This window comes from Rissa tridactyla, chromosome 9 (assembly GCF_028500815.1).
Source record: "Rissa tridactyla isolate bRisTri1 chromosome 9, bRisTri1.patW.cur.20221130, whole genome shotgun sequence".
Classification (NCBI taxonomy): domain Eukaryota; kingdom Metazoa; phylum Chordata; class Aves; order Charadriiformes; family Laridae; genus Rissa; species Rissa tridactyla.
The window spans coordinates 34,035,308-34,054,804 of NC_071474.1; the positions used below are offsets into that span (position 1 = coordinate 34,035,308).

The window sequence follows — 19,497 nt, forward strand, 5'->3', positions numbered from 1 at the left end:
TCATTGGTATTCTTGATAGGGCTGAGGGGTGCTTCTCCTTTTTGACACGCAAGCTGAGGTTGCTGTTGTAGGCCTTAGCATGCAGTGTGTAGTTTCAGGGGTGCTTATTTTGACATCTTGTTTTGGTTCACAGAAACTTCTCTTGCACCATAAAAGCTGCAATATATCATCTGATTTGTTTTCATCATGAATGTTTGCCTTTTCACAATTGTAGCTGCTGTGCCCTGCTTTGATAAAGATGAGAGTAACAGGAAAAAGTCAACAGAACACTAAGTCTTTTAACTACCTCACAATTACCCTCAGCTTTTTGAAGGAGGTCTCCACACAGGGTAGTCTTTCCATGAGCTCTGCACCTCAGAGCTGTTTCTTCTGTTGGATGCAAGAATTTGCAGAGTTCTTAAGATGACTCATATCTTATTTGTGCTCTTCAAATGATGCATATTCCTTTAGCTACAACTGAATGACCATGTTTATTACTTGCTGCTGTGAAAAGCAATAATTACCTAAAATGATGAAATTCAATTTAGCTTTCATTAAGACTATTTCAGGGAAGGGAAAGATGAGAAGAGTAATCACTGGGAAAACTAGAGGCTGCTAAAATAGAGGTGAAGCACAGAAGGATCATCTTAGATTTGGTTTAAAAATCTGTGTGTGTATTCCTTTCATGTAAGAAAATCCATCTTTGCTATAGTTGTAATATTTGTGACAAAAGGAAATAAATGAGCACTTTTTGAGAATTTTGCTTCAGTTTAGAAATTTTAGCTGCATTTATTTAGGAAAGGATGGATGGGAAAACTTCATTTGAACAGCTTTTTTATGCATTGTTAGAATTTCAAATATTTTTTTTAAAAAGAAGCAGGCATTTATATGTATTTCTAACTAGAGTTGCTTAACTTAGGCCTGTTCATTGTTGTATTTTTGTTTGCCTTGAAATAATAGGATGAAGGAAGTGTGAAAGAAATTCCTATCACACATCATGTGAAAGAAGGATGTGAGAAAGCAGATCCAGCACAGTTTGAACTACTTAAGGTTCTTGGACAGGGATCATTTGGAAAGGTAAGATAACAAACTTTGTTTTCGTCTGATGTCTGCTTTGAGCCTGCTTTGTCTTAGTAATGTTTTACTCCCAAGGTTGTGTATAAACCTAACAAATCTGAGTATAGGCAGATATCTTGTGAAAATTCCTCTGTTTTGGAGGAAATTATCCATCCTGTTTTGCAGTTGGTTGATGTGGTTTTTTTTTTGTTTTTACTATGACAGCCTTTCTGACTTCACCTTTTTTAGAGGAAAAGCGATGTCTTTCTCAGAAATGTTCAGACAGTCAGCCCAGGAGGAGTTAGCTCAAGTACATTTTTGGATAAGAAAGGCAGTGCCATAGCAGAGTCGCTGGGAATGTTTGAAAAGTTACTGACAAATTTCATTTTTATTTTTTTTTTTCTTTCTAATCTTGCTTTAGTGCCAAGGGAGCACTGTTTATAGCAGGACACCAAATCATATTGGAGACAGAGAGGGCAACAGCCTCAATTTCTAGGCAGAAGGGTGGGTCAGTAGCAAATTTTAGGAGGTCTGCCATGGAAAGTTACGGTTTGCTTTAACTGAACATAGAGGCATGTTTGTAGTTCATCTGGACTGGCATCTGCAGCTTCATGGGAGGTATAGCACCAACAGCAAGGGATTTTACCAGTTGGGTTATAGAGTTAGGGGTGGCTTTTATTTAACAGCTATGGTGTTGTCAAGCTCTGTTTGTCTAATGCCATGGCTATTCGGAATAAAATCATGGTGTTTTTGACTGCCTCGAGACTTTATTGCAGCGTCTAGTGAAGAATCAGAATGAATAATATCTCTGTTCCATATAGGTTGCCTCACATCATCTGTAGTTTGGGTTGATGCTTGGGCGGCATCAGAAGTGTAATAGAGATCGATAGATGCTTCTGGAGGAGATGGTGATTTGTCTGTTAATGATGGTACTTGACACACTGTGAATGTTTGGCTCTCTTCAATATATGAAATCCATATTGCTGTAGATACAGAAGAATGATTGCGGTAGTTTGGAACTTGAACCAAAGTAACAATAAAGTAAATAACCTGGGAAATGTATTTCAGGTTTTTTATTTTGCTGTATTTGTCAAGTGATCTACAGTTAAAAGACACTAAGTAAACAATTATTCAAGTAGGTTATAGAAGAAATATGGGAATTTTTTTGGTTAAAATAATTTCTTTTTGTAATGTGCCACTTTTGTGTCACATGGCGGAAATCAAATTAAAAATCAAATGTCTCAGTCACTAGTTTGAAACACGTTAATTAAAATATTAATCCTAGTGTATAAGAAGCTAACTTATTTTTTAAAACCAGACTCTTAAACTAGGTATTTTGCAACACACAAAAATCAGACAATCAGCTTTAGGTATGTTTCCATTTTCCTGTTCTTCTGCTGGTTTTGTCAGTCTTGTGTCAGGAGCAAACCTCTGCACAGAGTCGTATGAGAGGGCAAAAACGGAGACATTAGGAAGGCATTCTGTGAATAAGTGTTAGTTTAAAAAATAGACTTTAAAATATTTCTTAATGTTTTACAGCTTAAGCAAGATTTCTTAATCTGGTAGTGTTGGTTTCCAGTTCTCTCACATGCCTCTCATTTTCAGGGACTAAAAGGCTCTGTGCGCTTATTACTCCTGACTTGAGACATCTTAAGCTATCTTAAGGTTCAGTACATCTGGTATGGACATCTTAGCCATGACTCAGACAGGTTCTTACTTACAGAGTTCAGACTTCTGGCTCAGAATCCCAACAGCTTGGTGAGATGTCTGTTTTAGAGCTTTTGAAACCTGGCAGTACTTGGTTCAGGAACCAACTTTAAGAATTGGACAGTAACTGTTGCCTGTCTGAACAGAGCTCTTTTTATTTAGTATTTGTTGCTTTCTGTTGAAAAGAAAAAACAAACAGCGGTCAATGATTGTTGCCTTCCTGGTGTTTGTTTTCTCTCTCCAGTTCATATTTCCCAGGGATCTCCCTTTGGGTTTAGCAAACACAAGCTTTGTTTGCTTTGGCTAGTATAGTGCTACAGCCCATCCTCTACCTGTCTTTTTCAACATCTGTGCAGGATTTAAGTTTCACAGAAATGAAGGGTTAAACCTCATGTCCGTTACTGAGTTTGTTCAGCCTTTGATAACCTCCTGAGGCATCAGCACCCCGTCTGCTGAAAATGGTCCTGCATTTGCTTAGGTGAATCGATTTGTGCAAGATGTGCCCATCTTGATTTTGCTTTACAATCGAACAAGTGACTGTTGTATCTCCTCCGCAGGATGTGGGATTATGGAGATTTTGTCTACAAACTAAATAGATGGTGCTTGAGTTGTTTTCAGTGGCTGCTATTTTGACCCTTACTAGCTAGAATTTGTAACTTGTACATGAATTCCTTACATTCTTACAAGCGGCTAGTTATCAAGTACTAAAATATTTGTACATGCTTATCAATTTTACTTTTGCAGTTGTGGGTGTATTAATCTACAGATATTTTTTTACTTGCTGGTGTCTGAATTACTCCCTTTACTATACGAGTATCAACATCATACAATAGGAGAGCGGCACTGTAGGTCAGTCATTGGGCAAAACCTAAACAAAATGCCTGATAACCTTGAAACATGATGACATTTTTCTTCTAACCAGAGCTTAAAATAAAAACAACCCCTCTCCCAACCTTGTTCAACTCAGTCAGTGACAGTGTATGAATTTCTGATTCTAGAATGGAAAATTTAACAAGCTTAATTGGTTTTTCTCTTAAAAAATATTTTCTAGCTATTTAATAATTTCTAACAAGGTATATATGTGAATAAATCTAGTGTTATTGAAAATATGAATAAGGTAAGATCAGAGAGGCAATTTTGGGTAGCTCTTGGCATTCTCTTGTGACTCGTACTTTTTTTTTTTATGGTACAAACATTCCTTATAACTAATAATTGCTATTATAAGAAGAATGACTTAGAAACAGGAGCACATACTAAACCGTTTTGTAAATTGAAAGACCTAGTAGTTAGACTATCAGTCAGTGGAGATAGGTAAAATAATGCAGTACAAATACATCTAATATGATGCTTTTTCTTAGTGTCAAGTTATATACCATCTATCTTTAAAACTCCTCTGGAAAGAAAAAGAGTAGAAAAACCTGTTGGAGTTGCTATTCCAGAGGGAAAGGGTGCTTTGATCTTAGATGGTGAGGTTTCCTTGCTTTCATCTCGCCACTCTTACAGAATTCATTAATAAAGCCTGTTACATATTTGAGACTTGGGTCTTAAACCTCAAAAATCTCTTAGGAGGTGGCAGACCAGGCAGAATTGTCATTCTCCAGGAAAGTAATATAAAGAAGCACATTTATGTAAGTACTTTCTTGATAAGTACTTATTTAAATGGGTTGCTATAGGAAAGAATGTATAGTTTATGACCAGTCTGAATACTTCAGAGAGCTTGGTGGTGCATGTACCTCTAGTCTGGTTAAGGAAATGCAATTTTTCCCTTCCTTTAAAGATGTATACTTAGGAAAGAACATGGAAAGCTGTCTGAAATTAATAGGTGGTTTGTAATGCTTCGTGATAGTTGCTTATTTGATTACTAAGCTTGCTTATGCAAAAAGACTTGCTGTGAATATTTGGCATCTTTTCATTCCTTGGAGTTTTTGAGGAATGGGATGGGACTAGGAATATGCTATCTCCTTATCTTTGTGAATGAAGTTAAAGCAAAGACACAGTAATGTCTTTTAGTCAGGTTTACATAAAATATTTTTTGCACTAATTTTAAAAGTGGTGTTTATATTGTCAGGTCTTCCTCGTACGGAAAATAATTGGTCCTGATGCTGGGCAACTTTATGCAATGAAAGTATTGAAAAAAGCTTCTTTAAAAGGTACGTGTGTCTTTTGAATTGGAACTTTAGAAAATGGTTTTCAGTGCACCTGTACCTCTTAAATGAGTCTTGTAAATACTTCTTTTTAAAATTTTTTTTAATCTTAAATATTTTTCAGTGAGTCTATAACTTTTCTCCGAACCTAGCTTTTTGTTCTAGAGTAACTTGTAAGTTCATGTTTTAGAATTACTTTAAATCTGTCCAGATAGCTTTAATTATGTGGTAAAAAGTACTCTTTCAAAATATAAAATTGCATTATTTAATTCTGTTTAGTCTTTTCATTATATTAAAACAAATTAATTTCATAAACAATTTTCCTTGTGTCTTTTGTTAAGTTAGAACTCTACTGTGGTTAAAAATGTTATTCCCTCTTGTTATAGGTGCCATAGCAAACTAACTTACTGTTTTGACTTTCTGCAGAGACTTTAACGGCTGCTACTTCACTGTGTGTAAATAGGGATTCTTACTAGTTGAAGATGAAGAAGTAATCTTAAAAGACGGAAAATATATATTCAGTACGGATAGTTAATTCAGAGGCTGAGGTTAGCTGCCTGGAAGTGTAGATATGAGCTCTTTTTCTTGAAAGTAATATGGTTAATCACAAAATATTGGGATGTGTTCGGGGGGAAAAAAATGTAGACATTAAGGAAACTGGGACAGGTAAGAAACAAAATAGAGTTGTCTGAAAGCGTGTGTTTTGTGGAGACTTAAAATTTAAAAACAAATAACAAGGAAAAGTATTTCTTTAGACAGCAAAGACTTTCCATATCCTAATTTCTGCTCCGTTTGTATTATGCCAAATACATTTGTTTCATACTAGTCTCTTTTCTTTTTTCTTTTTTTTTTCCCCAGTTCGGGATAGAGTTCGTACAAAAATGGAGAGAGATATATTAGTAGAAGTAAATCATCCATTTATCGTCAAACTGCACTATGGTTGGTATTTATTTTTTTTCTGCTACAGTTTCTTTCAACTTGAAGGCATAGCTGGTCTGGTTCTTTCTCAGTTTTGTGGTGCCCAAATTAGGTTCTTACAAGTTTAAATGACAAGACTAAAAAAGGAATGTAAATCCACATGTATATAAAAGCTTTAGGTTAAGTATTTTTGAAATTCAAGATTTCCTGGAAAATTCTTACAAGTTCTGTGGAGATTTTTTTACTCGAGTAAAGCCAAAACACAGTAATTCATATACTTGGTATTTCCTTTTTTGACAAAGGAGAAATAAAAGAGTATTTTCATGATCTCTTATGACTAAGATTGTCTTCTGTGAAGGAGGAAGTAATCGTTCAGTAAATTACCTCATGTGCTGCAGAATTATTTCCGTTTCATAACAAAAGTATTCTCTTTCACTGAAATTCCCAAATTATAAAAGCATTCAGATCTGTTTTGTAGATCACCTTTTGTCACACAATGATTGACTTTATTTTTTTTAAATTTTTTTTAAAGCCTTTCAGACTGAAGGGAAGCTATATTTAATATTGGATTTTCTCAGGGGAGGAGATGTATTCACACGATTATCCAAAGAGGTAAGTACCTAAAATTTTATCTCTACTCAGTGTTAGGCAGGTGGGTTTTTTTTGTCAGGGTAGGGTTGTCTCCTATAGCTGTTTCCCATGTAACTCTTGTCATAGTCAAGTTTTTAATAACTTTGTTGGGCTTCCCGTATGTATTCTAGAATATATTCTATAACCTTAAGAAACATGAGTGTGTGTTGATCAGTAGCCTGAGCTTTTCTTTGATATTTACACAGGACAGTTCTTTTGTCTAAAAATGTTTTGTTGCTTGGAAACCTAGCTGAAGTAAATGAAGATGTAGCAATAAGGAAAGGGGCATATAGTTCTCATGCTTATAGTCAGCTTAGGCGCTCCTGGAAGCTTAATCTATAAGAGGTTTCTGCTGCATTGTAAGATTTCATAATGCTGTAATACAAATCCTAATGCTTAATCTCACAAAGTGTGAACACTGAGTATTTTTGAGATCACTCCCCTTCATCTAACGTTGGCATGCAACTGAAACTGTCTCTTTTAATTATTATTTTTGTTTTCTGGAGAGAGAGAGCTTCAGAAGAGGGAATATGATGCAGCCTGTTGTTGGGGTGTGTTTTCAAACATTTGCTGACAAATGTTTATTAAATGTTACCTTAAGTATTGTGAACATGCTTATAAGACTTATTTTCTTTCTGCAAACCTTTCGTAAAGATCTAAATTTTCAACGCAATTTCTCAACAACTTCACAGTAAGAGAGCTTTTCAGTGTTTTCATCAGTGTAAATACATTTAGATTGCTAATGCATATGCATAGAAAAAGCCACTTTCTTAAATGAGAACACTGGGTATCTGACTGATTTTTTTTATTTATTTTTTTATTTATTTTTTTCCTTTGGAGGTTGTTGTATCCCCAGCGTGTAAGGCCATGAGCTAGGTTTTTTCCCCTGTATACTTTTTATAAAAATAAAGCTTTACTTTAGGAACAGGCAAAAGAGAAGGAAGATTTTAAAGGGATTTTTGTTTTCCATTTTTATAAAAAGCAGACCTTGGTAAAACAGTGATCATGTCTAAGAATTGAGCTCAAAATTAATTAACCTTGAGGCTAAAATGGAAGTTAAAAGCTTAAACTGACTGACTTGCAAAGGGTTACTGGAACACTAGGTAGGAAAGAGGTCAATCTCTGCTCTGATATAGGATGTTTAATTATAGAGGAAATGCTGGTATAGCAGGAAGAACTATTCTTTTACACTAACACAGCTGGGATTACCGAGTATGCAACATTCTTAAAGAAGGGCTAGAAGTCTATCTATAATAATACTAACTAGGTGATAGAAAGAGGTATGTATTCTCTTTGGAAATAAAGAAGTAATAATTGTCAAGTTTTCTTAGTGTTAAGTCTCTACGTGTGTTTTTGCAAGACTTCAATTACCCTCTATGTTGACTTTTAAACACTGGCTGTGTATGTAGATAAGAGAAAAGAATCAGGCCTTTTTATTTTCTGGTGGGAAGACAAGTTATTTTCAAAAGTACATGGTAAAACAAAGACAATGGGCAATACACATGAGGTTAAATTCCCCATGGCATTTCATACTTCCCACACAGGGATTATTCTAAGTTAATTTGGTTAGTGTGAGGTTATTAAAAGACTTTTGTTGGTCTCTAAATTCTAATGTGGGTATGAGAGTTTCAGCTGTGGAAATGAAATAAGTATATAATGAAGTTTTCATTAGTAAAACTTAATGAAATGGACTTGCATCGTGTTTCATTTGACACAGAAAGCAGTTCTAAATGAAATTATTGTTGGGAGGTTGTAGATTACCATTTAGCATCATTGTATTCTGAGATTTGCATTTTGGCTACTCCAAGGAGTAGCGATGTCTGGGGCTTCCTCTTGCTCTTTTGGACGTAGATGAAAAGTGGTATCAACGTTGCTCTTTATAAAATCAAGGTGAAACTTTGTGTAGCCTAACAGTTTTGTTGATACAAAATTAATACTTATCACTATGGAAACTAGGAATATTTCTGTTGCCAGTAGAAAAGATGACATATGTGCAATTCCAAGTACAGATCAGTGTAATACTAAACTGATAAGCCCTGTTACCTTCATTGAAGTTGTTAGGTATCTACTGTGCAGTTGAGATGGCTGTTCTCCTTGTTCCTGGTGTTTTCAACACATAAGGGAATAGTTCACTTAAACCTCAAATTCAGTTCCAGCAATTTAAAGATTACTAGCTTGTAGAACATGACAACAGCCAAAGCAGGTATGATTCTTGTATATGAAATTAGAAGCAACCTGTTGAGTATTTAGGATAGAAATGCATCTCTCAAATGCTCTACATGCAATGTCAGTTGGTTTTTCAGTATCTCACTAGGGTTCTTCACATTTCTTTTTCTAAGCGCAGAGTAGGTTCTTCAACACTCATTGCAAATTTTCATGTCATTGTTATTTTCACCAAAGTGTTTTATTTTGCATACTTTTTTTTTAACTACATCTGCCTTTTTTTCCCTAAATATTGGTAATGTGAATTCACAGAGACGATACAGCAGTCCTGTATTAAATTTTATGATGCAGTGGAAAACAGTCTGTGTAGGATTGTAGCAGAAGGAGTGCTGATGGTCAATAACATCAAATATAATGGTTTATTACCTTAAAAGTTAGCTAATTCTCTGCAACATTTGCTGATGTTTTTGTTTAAGTATTGCAGGTAGTTCTTGTGTGTACTTGATGATTAGTCTATATTAGCATATCATTTCTGTTAGGTGAATTCATGAATTATGAGTTCACAAGGTACTTCTAAAACTTATTTTGAAATTTAGGCAGACAGGAGTATTTTTTTTAGATTGCAGTTTTAAAAACTGAAGACAAGATCAGAAGGTAAATCTATACAGTTCTTATTAGGTTATGTTTACAGAGGAAGATGTGAAATTCTACCTCGCAGAACTGGCCCTTGCTTTGGATCACCTTCACAGCTTGGGAATTGTATACAGGGACCTGAAGCCAGAAAAGTAAAGTAAAATGTATTTTACCACTATTACGTGTATTTTGCTTGCTGCTTTGCATTTTCTGCTGTAGTGATGTAAAAAAAAAAAAAAAAATTTTTGTTAGACTATGTAAATAAACATAAAATGTAAAAAATATACCTGTGATTTAAATGAAGTAATACTGGCTTGTTAATTTAATGATGGAAGTTGTAGATCAAAATTGCTAATTATTATATTTTAAATGTTGTATGTAAATATTCCTCTTTATGTGTATTGGTGAATGTGAATTTTAATTTTCAGCATTTTGCTTGATGAAGCAGGACATATCAAGTTAACAGGTAGGTAATATTTATTAGTATAGCACTTCCTGAATATATTTTTATAAGCTTTTAGTTATAAGCCTTAGATATAGTGATGGCTGGAGTATGTGCAAGCCACTATTTAGCTGTTTAAATTTTTTTTTTTATTGTACAGACTTTCTGTAATAAATCTGTATATCTGTATCCCTTCCCTATATACTGATTCTATATAGAGTATTAAATACTTTTATTGAAGTACTTTAGATAATGAGAGACTGTATCTGATGGGTTTTGTCTTTTATTAGATCCTGATGTCCATGTAGGTTGCATTGAAGTTAGTTTTCATGTTGGCTAATATTTGCATGGCTCAAGCTGCAGAGTTAGCAGCAATATTACTGTAAAGTGCAGATCCTAATTGCAGTGGTTAAAATAGAAGAAATGTAGTTGAAAATACAAGACCAGACACTGAATTGTTGTTTTTTTTTTTTTTTAAGGAATTTCAGTTCAGGTGGTGGTGTGTTAGTAACTAAAACTATCCAAAATTCAGGTTAGAAAGTAAGCTGTATCAACATTTACTGTCAAATGCCTTTTAGGTGAAGATAAAGAGGTCATAGACCCAGGGTAAAAGTTGCTGTCTGCGAGACTTTTAAAAGGGAGCGTAGTTGCTTTTGGTATAAAAAGATTTTTAGTGCACAGTAACACTTCTAAAATACTACTTTTTCTTGCGTTCTGGTTTATCGCTTTTAAATGCATGTAAAATATGCATATTAATTGTTCCTCATAGAACACTTTTCTGCAATATTCTAGGAAGTGATATATACAAAAGCCTGTGACTATTTGGAAATTTCTGAAAGCTTTAAGTTACGCTTAAGGTGATACTTTTGTATTGTAATTTCATTATAGATTTTGATCTGTAGCTATTGCTATTGGATTCCAAGAAAGAAGTGTTTTAAACTCTCAAAGATTTGATGTAATAATGGGAATCTTGTTTATAATACCCATAATTTCTAAGATTCTGCATAATATATTTAAATCACATTCAATCCTAACATTCTCACTTCCTTCTGAAAGTGGAAAGAATAATTGATGGGATTATTGATTAGCAGTCATTAACCCTTTGAAAAAAGGGATGCTTGAGAGCCCTGTCTTGAGAGTTGTGCTAATAACAAGGACGTGTATATTCAATGGCAGTGTTCAAATGGCGGGGGGGGAAGTGTTCTGGGAGTAAAGTGAGCAAATATGCAAGACTCTTCACAGAACTTGAGTCAGGTTGTCTTATATAACAACACTATTTTTAGTCTGCTTTTATTTATTCATCATTCAGTAATACTAGACTGTGCAGACTGTTCTCTTTGAAACCCATTTTTACTTGTATCCGGGTTTTTTTTTTGCGAATAAAGCAGGCAGTAAACAGAGAAAATTAGAATTTTGGATTATTCTAAGGCTATAAATGTGTAATATTTCAAATATTGAGTAGTAATAGTTTTGAGTAGTAAAATTGATGGCTAACCATCAATTTAATATGACTTATAAAATGTTTTTGGTGGTATGTAGTAACCTAAATGTCTGCAGTATCTCTAGATACCTGCAGTTTCTTGTTTCGTGAAGAGCTAGGATAATCGCATAATATTCCTGAAAGCAAACAAAGAAAATCTGTTAACACTTTAATTTTGAAATTCTGTATACGGTTTTATTTGTGTGTTGTTTTTTTTTTTTCCTGAAGTTCTTTACTGGCTATATTCTTGTAATGCTGTTGTTGTAGACTTTGGACTCAGCAAAGAATCAGTAGATCAAGAGAAGAAGGCCTATTCTTTCTGTGGTACTGTAGAATACATGGCACCTGAAGTAGTAAACAGGCGAGGGCACAACCAGAGTGCTGACTGGTGGTCCTTTGGTGTTCTCATGGTACTGTATGCTTCGTTGCTTACCTTGCTTAAGGTCACAAATACACTGCATATGTCTAAGTGAATGTGAAATAACGTAGTTAGAATAAGCTTGTCCAGATCTGATTATGAATGTCTGGGTAAGGGGAGGAGAGAATTCAGTAGTTGAATTGTTCTGAAACATCAACTTATTTGAATAAAACTTCTTTTTGTCTGTTTAGCCCTGTAAGGAGTACTTATCAGGAACCACAAAAATCATACATGTAGTTAGTCCTTTAGAACAGTGTAGTCAATGTAAAACTTAAGTTTGTATATTTATTTTGCATGATACTTGATAGCTAAAGAAAAAATTCAAGACTTGGCTTGATGGAATATTAATTGCATTTTTGTAAGAGTAAGCCTGTTGAATGAATACTGGAGTGGAGCAGTGAAATAAGCCATTAGCTACTAGCACTTAAGCCTTTGCTGTGGTGTGTTAGAGCATCGGGCTGAAATATGCATATTGACATTAAAAGTAAAGTACTGTTCTAGAATTTATTCTTCCTGTTTTCATAGTACAGCAATACCTAAAACTAGGTTAACGGAGGAGATTTTTCTTACTTTAAAGTAGCTTATGGATGTAAAATACTCCTATATCATCGTTACGTTGCACTCGACGCTTATGTAAACAGATTAAAACAAAGCTTTACATTTGTGAAGTTTTCCAGTTAATCTCTTAAAAAGCCCAAGGAAGTGTGTCTAATATAGCAGTAAGGAAGAATACAGTACTTAACACTTTGTTTGATCAATTGGGGGAAGAAATGTTGATTTAGATTAACATTTGTTCTTTTCAGTTTGAAATGCTTACTGGTACACTACCATTTCAAGGTAAAGATCGAAATGAAACTATGAATATGATACTGAAGTAAGTATAATCTTCTTACTTTATGAAAAGTCAGAAAATGTAATTTTTAAACATGTTTTAACAGCTTGTTATAACTTCTTATGCTTGGAGAGCATTAAGTTAGAACAGAAACAAAAAAAGCCAAGCCCCGCCCTCAGGGTTTAGATCACGGACCATGCAAATACTGTGAGGTGTCTGCAGGAGTTATAATCTTAGGGATGGACTTGTATTTTCATTGTAGGTGTATGATAAAGATAAAAACAGTACAGTGAATTAGAACAGCATTATTTACCACTCATGTGGTTATGCTCTCTTGCTACTGTTACAGCATACCTTATTTTGTAAGCAGTAGTTAATCAGGTGTTGCTTTGTGTACGCCTATATGGAGAGTGCACGTACATGCTCGCATTTTTCATATTAAATCACTTCAGTTACAGCAGAAGCTGTCTAACAAGACAGACTGGGTAAACTGGTGATTAGTAAGTGAAGTTGTTGGGCAAACATGTTCTCATCTTCATTTGTGCTTAGCTAACAAAGAATTTCCTTTAGACCACATGCAGAGCCTTGGGCTGTCTGAGGGGGTGAGAGAGGAACTCTGTTCTTGCCAACATTTGATCAATTTGGCCAACATTTGTTCAAACCAACAGTTTGAACTTACCCTGGGTATGAGTTTCTAGTGATATCACCTGTGAAAGTGGATGGACTAGATCACTTGCCTTAGTGTAATTATTTTCATAAAATAAGATTGGTAAAGTCAGTAAGCTTTTATGTGATGGTTTAATGAGATACTTCTTGAGGCTCTTGCTTCAAGAGGAATATTAGCAATCACTTCAGGGGCAAGTAATCTGGGATTCGGTGAGTCTCTTCTGGCGTTGATTCTGGTAGAGGTATTTTGGTGGTAACTTACTGGTGACATGAAGATACCTTTAAAAATACATATTTCTGAGATAATTGTTCTACTCTATTTTAGCCTAAAGCTTATTTTGGGGACTCGGGTGGGGGTTGGGATTTTTGCTCTCACATGAGGGTTTTTTGTTTGTTTTTGAAAACCTTTCGTACAATGTGTATCTTAAAAGCTGATGAATTAAATGTGTACACTCTACAGAACTTCGGAATATATCCTTGATGCATCAAATTGTGCAGTGAAGTCTATGTAGACAATTTTTAGTAAGATACGTTTCTTCCTCTTACTTGTTCTCTGTTTTCCTTTAGAGCAAAACTTGGAATGCCTCAGTTCCTCAGCCCTGAAGCACAGAGTCTTCTGAGGATGTTGTTTAAAAGGAACCCATCAAATAGATTAGGTTGGTCCATTTATTTGGATCTTTGAAATAAAAATCGATTATTTCAAGTAGTTGCTAGAGACTCTCAAGCTCCAGATGGTCAGTAAGATTTGGGTTTAGATACCATTTCTTGTTAGCTTGGATTGTGACTTCCTGGGTTTAGCTAATGAATGATTACTTTCTTCAACCAGTGACTTTTAGCAGTGAACCAAAGCTTTGACTGTCTGAGCAAAGAATATTGACTCTCTGTATTTATGGGCTTCTTGTACTCTGTTTGCCTCCCTGATGAGGTGTACGGTACTTAATGGAGTATTTTACATCCTTGGAATATTTCTGTATTTAGAGTTCCCTCAAATAACCAAGTCTATGCAAGCTTTCTAGAAATGAACTAATTTTTAGTGTAATCTTCTTCAAAGGCTACCTGAAAGTGTTTTAAATACAGTATTTTCTTTCTTCAGGAGCTGGTTCAGACGGAGTTGAAGAAATCAAAAGACATCCTTTTTTTTCTACTGTTGACTGGAATGTAAGTACAAAATTATCTGAATGATAAAGCTGTTTTTAATTTTTCTGTGTTGTAGCATTATAGGTATTTGCATCTGAATAGGGCACAATAAACACTGCAGTACTGCTGACTGTTACGTTCTGGCTTCTACTGTTATCTTACTTGGCATCTGGAGCTGTAGTATCTATGGTATAGAGTATTAATTATATATTGTGCATTTAGTTCTGAAATAATTGAGTTGCAGCATTTCAAAGCTTTAATTGTCTGTTAGAGCATTTGTAGTTGGGAAAGGATGCTGGTGTTCCCTGTGTGCAAGAATCCTGCTCTCCAGTGTCTGTCTAGTGCTTCCATGCGGAGCACACAAACTCACTGTGACTGTAATTCACTTTGACTTCTGTCTAGTTACCCACAGCACGTTCCTATTTTATCAGTCATACTGCATTCACAGTTGAAATATTGACTCTGGTGCTCTGAGATGATCAGAAGTCGGTACGATTTCATGATTGCTTCCTTAAATTTTTAACAAGCACCTTGATGCTTTTCTGCTGCAGTTCTCTGAGCTTTTCAGATGTGTTTCCCAGAAACATTCAGAAAACTAAGATGCTCTATATCAAATAAATCCACTCTGAAAACACTCCTTTGCTAGAATACCTACAAATGGATAGACACAAAAAATAAGATGTTGCTGTGCTGACAGGACTACCTGCAATGCTAGCCAGTACTGTGCTCAACTCTTTCTTTAAAGCCTGTCGCCATTATCGTTCTCTTTATCTCCTTTATTTACTTCTGAAAAGGTGGTTTTCTAGCTATGTTTATGCATCTACCATAGAGTCCTGATTAGCAAGTAGAGTTTTCAGTAAAAGCAAAACCTCACAGTTTTATGTGAGTACAGTTCAGAAGAGAAGGCTATGTTGTTATGGCTTGATTATCTACTTTTTTAACAGACTCATATTGAAGTAAATACCAGCAAGGTATTAGTTTTAATCCATTCCCTCTAGTCCTACCATTGCCCGACATCCTAAAAAGTCCCTCCCCAGCTTTCTTGTAGGCCCCCTTAAGGTACTGGTAGGCCACTATAATGTCTCCTCGGAGCCTTCTTTTCTCCAGACTGAACAACCCCAACTCTCTGTCTGTCCTCATAGGAGAGGTGCTCCAGCCCTCTGATCATCCTCGTGGCCCTTCTCTGGACACGTTCCAGCACGTCCATCTCTCTCTTGTAGTAGGGGCTCCAGAATTGGATGCAGTACTCCAGGTGGGGTCTCAGGAGAGTGGAGTAGAGGGGGAGGATCACCTCCCTCGACCTGCTGGCCGCACTTCTCCTGATGCAGCCCAGGATACGATTGGCTTCCTGGGCTGCTAGTGCACACTAATGGCTCATGTTGAGCCTCTCGTCCACCAGCACCCCCAAGTCCTTTTCTGCAGGGCTGCTCTCAAGCCAGTCACTGCCCAGCCTATGTCGGTGCTTGGCATTGCCCCGACCCAGAGGGAGGACCTTGCACTTGGTCTTGTTGAACTTCATGAGGTTGGCATGGGCCCACCTCTCCAGCCTGTCAAGGTCCCTCTGGATGGCATCCCTTCCCTCCAGCCTATGAGCCGCCCCACACAGCTTGGTGTCGTCGGCAAACTTGCTGAGGGTGCGCTCTATGCCACTGTCCATGTTGCTGATGAAGATGTTAAAGACGACTGGTCCCAGTACTGATCCTTGAGGGACTCCACTTGTGATTGGCCTCCACTTGGACATGGACCCATTGACAGCCACTCTTTGGGTGCGGCCGTCAAGCCAATTCTTTATCCACTGAATTGTCAGTCCATCAAACCCATATTTTATCAGCTTGGAGACCAGGATGTCATGCGGGACAGTGTCAAAGGCTTTGCACAGGTCCAGGTAAATGACGTCAGTTGCTCTCCTCTTGTTTATTGATGTTGTGACCTTCTCATAAAAGGCCACCAGGTTCGTCAGGCACGATTTGCCCTTGGTGAAGCTGTGTTGATTGTACCCAATCACCTCTTTGTTATTCTTCTGCCTCAGCAGTGCCTCTGGGAGGATCTGCTCCATAATCTTACCAGGCACGGAGGTGAGACTGACTGGCCTATAGTTCCCTGGTTCCTCCTTCTTTCCCTTTTTGAAAATGGGGATTATGTTTCCCCTTTTCCAGTCAGTGGGGACTTCACCAGACTGCCATGACTTTTGGAATATAATAGAGAGCGGTTTAGCAACCTCATCTGCCAGTTCCTTCAGTACCCGTGGGTGTATCCCATCAGGTCCCATGGACTTGTTCACTTTCAGGTTCATCAGATGGTCATGAACCTGATCTTCACTTGTGATGGGCAGTTCTGTCCAGCCCCTGCCATTGTCTTCTGTGACTCCAGGAGTCTGGCTGGAGCCCTTGACAGTGAAGACTGAGGAAAAGAAGTCGTTGAGAACCTCGGCCTTCTCCATATCACTTGTCACCAGCTCCCCCGTTTCCTTTCTGAGGGGGCCTGCACTCTCCCTAGTCATCTTCTAACCATTAATGTACCTATAGAAATTTTTACTGTTTCCCTTGATCTCCTTGGCTAGATTTAATTCTAACTGAGCTTTAGCTTTTCTCACCAGGTCTCTTGCTGTTCGGACAGCTTCCTTATATGCCCCCCATTCTAGCTGTCCTTTCTTCCACTCCTTATAAAGTTTCTTTTTGTGTGACACTTCTCTTTTTTTTTTCTTTTTTGTTCTTTTATTTTTTTTAATTTGACAGTGCTTTGTATTTATTTCACGATGGTGGTGTTGATGACCACTTCTGTATTGTATCTTGTTATTTCTTTGGGATGAATTCAGGTCCCTTTTCCTGGTGTGGTTTGTTTTGGTTTCTGGTTTTGTTTTTGTTTGTTTTTTTTTAAATTGAAATACACTTCATCTTCTTGTGCAAGAAGATTAAATGAAAAGAAATGAAAAAAAAAAGTCTGAAAGGATGAAAGAAATGCCAAGAAAATGTTCTCAGAATTTCGTGAACTTTGCATGGGGCTTCAACGTCATTTGACATGAAATTTTCTGTTCCTTAACTGTAAATGGGACTAATTGCTGATTTGAGATCACTTGGACAATGCATTTTTCTAAAGCACGTTGAGTAAAGGAGAAAGAAAGGAGGAGCCATTGTTCTGCTCTTCCTTCCTTCCCCCTGTAGTAGATTAGGAAAAACCTGGAATTGAGTTCTGAGAATTGGCAGTTCCTTGCCAAAAGGGACAGGCCTGTTACTTGTGAGAGGTCTTTGTGACCCAGATTAGAAAGGCAAAGGCTGTACTCCATATCGTCCCTCTGGGGTGGGTTTTTCAGGGTGCTGGTAAAATAGCAGTGAACCAGGTCTGAGATGATGATAGAAGGTAAGATGCACTGTGGCTGTTCCAAGTTCTTCTGAATAAGCCAAAGATGAACTAGTGGTGAGTAGCAGCCTGCTGTTGCAGTTGTAGAAGTGCAGATCTGTAGGTGAGGTGGATTCAGAAGAATGAGGAGAGAGATGTGTATTATTTGATTTGTTTGGTAACATTTCCTGTAGCATTTCAAATCAAAGGTACATGACAGTAACTCAGTCTTCCATATATGTTTGTGGATTTTTCCTTGCTATATATTATTCAGTCTTTCATAAAACCATGGAAGTTTCATTCACTCTTAATTATATGACTTTGTCCTTCTACTTCAGAAACTGTTCAGAAGAGAAATTCAACCCCCATTTAAACCCGCTTCTGGAAAGCCAGAAGATACCTTTTGTTTTGATCCAGAATTCACAGCAAAAACACCAAAAGGTAATTGTGCGTGGTTATAGATTGGAGAGGTTCATGGGACGAGAGGGGGCAAATTAATGTTACAACAAAAAGCTTATGAAGAGAAAAAAGACAGTGACAAAATTAAAAGGAAAGCATGCAACAGGGTTTCAGTACTGTGAAGGAGTACGTTCTCCTCAGTGGGTGCCTATTCTTTGAAATATTCTGCTAAACTTTGATTCACCAGCACCATCAACCAAAAATATTAACAGCTGAATTATGGTTTCTTGTTATGGTTTAAAGTCAGACATGCAGCGTTTGGGGGGAATTACTTAATACTGAAAGTAAACTAAATTTAATTCCAGCAGTGATTATTATAATTATTAAAATTAAATCTTAAAACTAGCATTATGATTTTTTCATTGAGCTGTTCCCCTTACTACCCATGATGGATTTGACTTTACTTTTGAGAAAACGGTTATTCAAAGGTAGGGAAGGGTGGGTAAAATGTACAGTGGACTGGGCACTGTAACTACTAGGTCAGTTGCAAAGACATCTCAGTTTCAAGAAGCTGATGAAACTTTTATCTTTAAAATATCCCTTATATTATTGTAGTATGGAAATTTCCAAGTAACTGAACTTGGAACAAAGGCAGTTAAGTGCAAACACTCATTGCTCGGTATGCTTCAAGTTTAACTTCAGGTTTTTTTTCTTAGTGATTTTTTTTCTTTACTGCTGCATCCAACTTTTAAAACCACTTGTCATGTTTGCTTGGAGGTTGTCTATGGTTCTAATAGGCTACACAGAATTATCAAGCTGTGCTTACTGTGAAATTTTAAACAGTGAATTCAGACGCGCACGTAATATAATCTGAGGAAAACTTTGATTCTAATTATTCAGTAGTATTACTAATTGAATATTCTTGTATTGCCTCACTTCTGCCTTGCCAGCAGCACATACGCCACTGAAGCAGCAAAATCGGTGGTTACTCTTCCTTGTGATGCAGTCCTTGACCATAAGACTATGATCTTTATTTCTTTCTCATAAGTAATGTTGTCCTTCAGTAAACTTCTTCCTAAGAACATGCATTTGTCCCTTAGTTCCTGCAGCGTTTTGCAGTTGTAGATAAAACTCAAGAATACTTGCTTTGTGTGTGTTCTTGACATAAGAGGAGAGAGATAACTGACTAGAAGTCTTGTTCAACATCTAGCATTGCCTTATTTGCTTCCCTTCCCTCAAAATGTTTCTTCCAATGTATCTCCTGAATGTTAAAAATTAGCCTTGCCAGGATTTAGCCACGCTAATCAAATGTGTACGCCACTAGATTCTCCAGGAGTCCCACCTAGCGCAAATGCACATCAGCTCTTCAAAGGATTTAGTTTTGTTGCAACTACTACTGTAGAAGATCATAAAATATCACCGCTCACCAATATACTGCCAATAGTACAGGTAATGTTTTATTTTGGGGGGAAACTTTTTTTTGACATGCCAAAGATAAATATTTACTGTTTACAGTCTGTTCCTTTTTGGCTGGGGAGACCACTATAAAATGTGCAT

The 19,497-nt window shown here is 36.6% G+C and overlaps 1 protein-coding gene across 5 annotated transcripts in view; it reads left to right on the forward strand.

Moving 5' to 3' along the window:
* The window catches only part of RPS6KA6 (ribosomal protein S6 kinase A6), a 45,110-nt gene that overhangs the window by 12,389 nt on the left and 13,224 nt on the right, over positions 1–19,497 (forward strand). For all 5 annotated transcript variants that reach the window (XM_054213849.1, XM_054213845.1, XM_054213846.1 and 2 more), the window contains 12 exons: positions 940–1,056; positions 4,811–4,892; positions 5,745–5,825; positions 6,337–6,416; positions 9,276–9,382; positions 9,659–9,696; positions 11,420–11,562; positions 12,374–12,444; positions 13,636–13,724; positions 14,162–14,226; positions 17,880–17,982; positions 19,265–19,389. In XM_054213849.1, the coding sequence (XP_054069824.1) occupies positions 940–1,056; positions 4,811–4,892; positions 5,745–5,825; positions 6,337–6,416; positions 9,276–9,382; positions 9,659–9,696; positions 11,420–11,562; positions 12,374–12,444; positions 13,636–13,724; positions 14,162–14,226; positions 17,880–17,982; positions 19,265–19,389 (1,101 nt within the window). The remainder of the gene's footprint in view (positions 1–939; positions 1,057–4,810; positions 4,893–5,744; positions 5,826–6,336; positions 6,417–9,275; positions 9,383–9,658; positions 9,697–11,419; positions 11,563–12,373; positions 12,445–13,635; positions 13,725–14,161; positions 14,227–17,879; positions 17,983–19,264; positions 19,390–19,497) is intronic.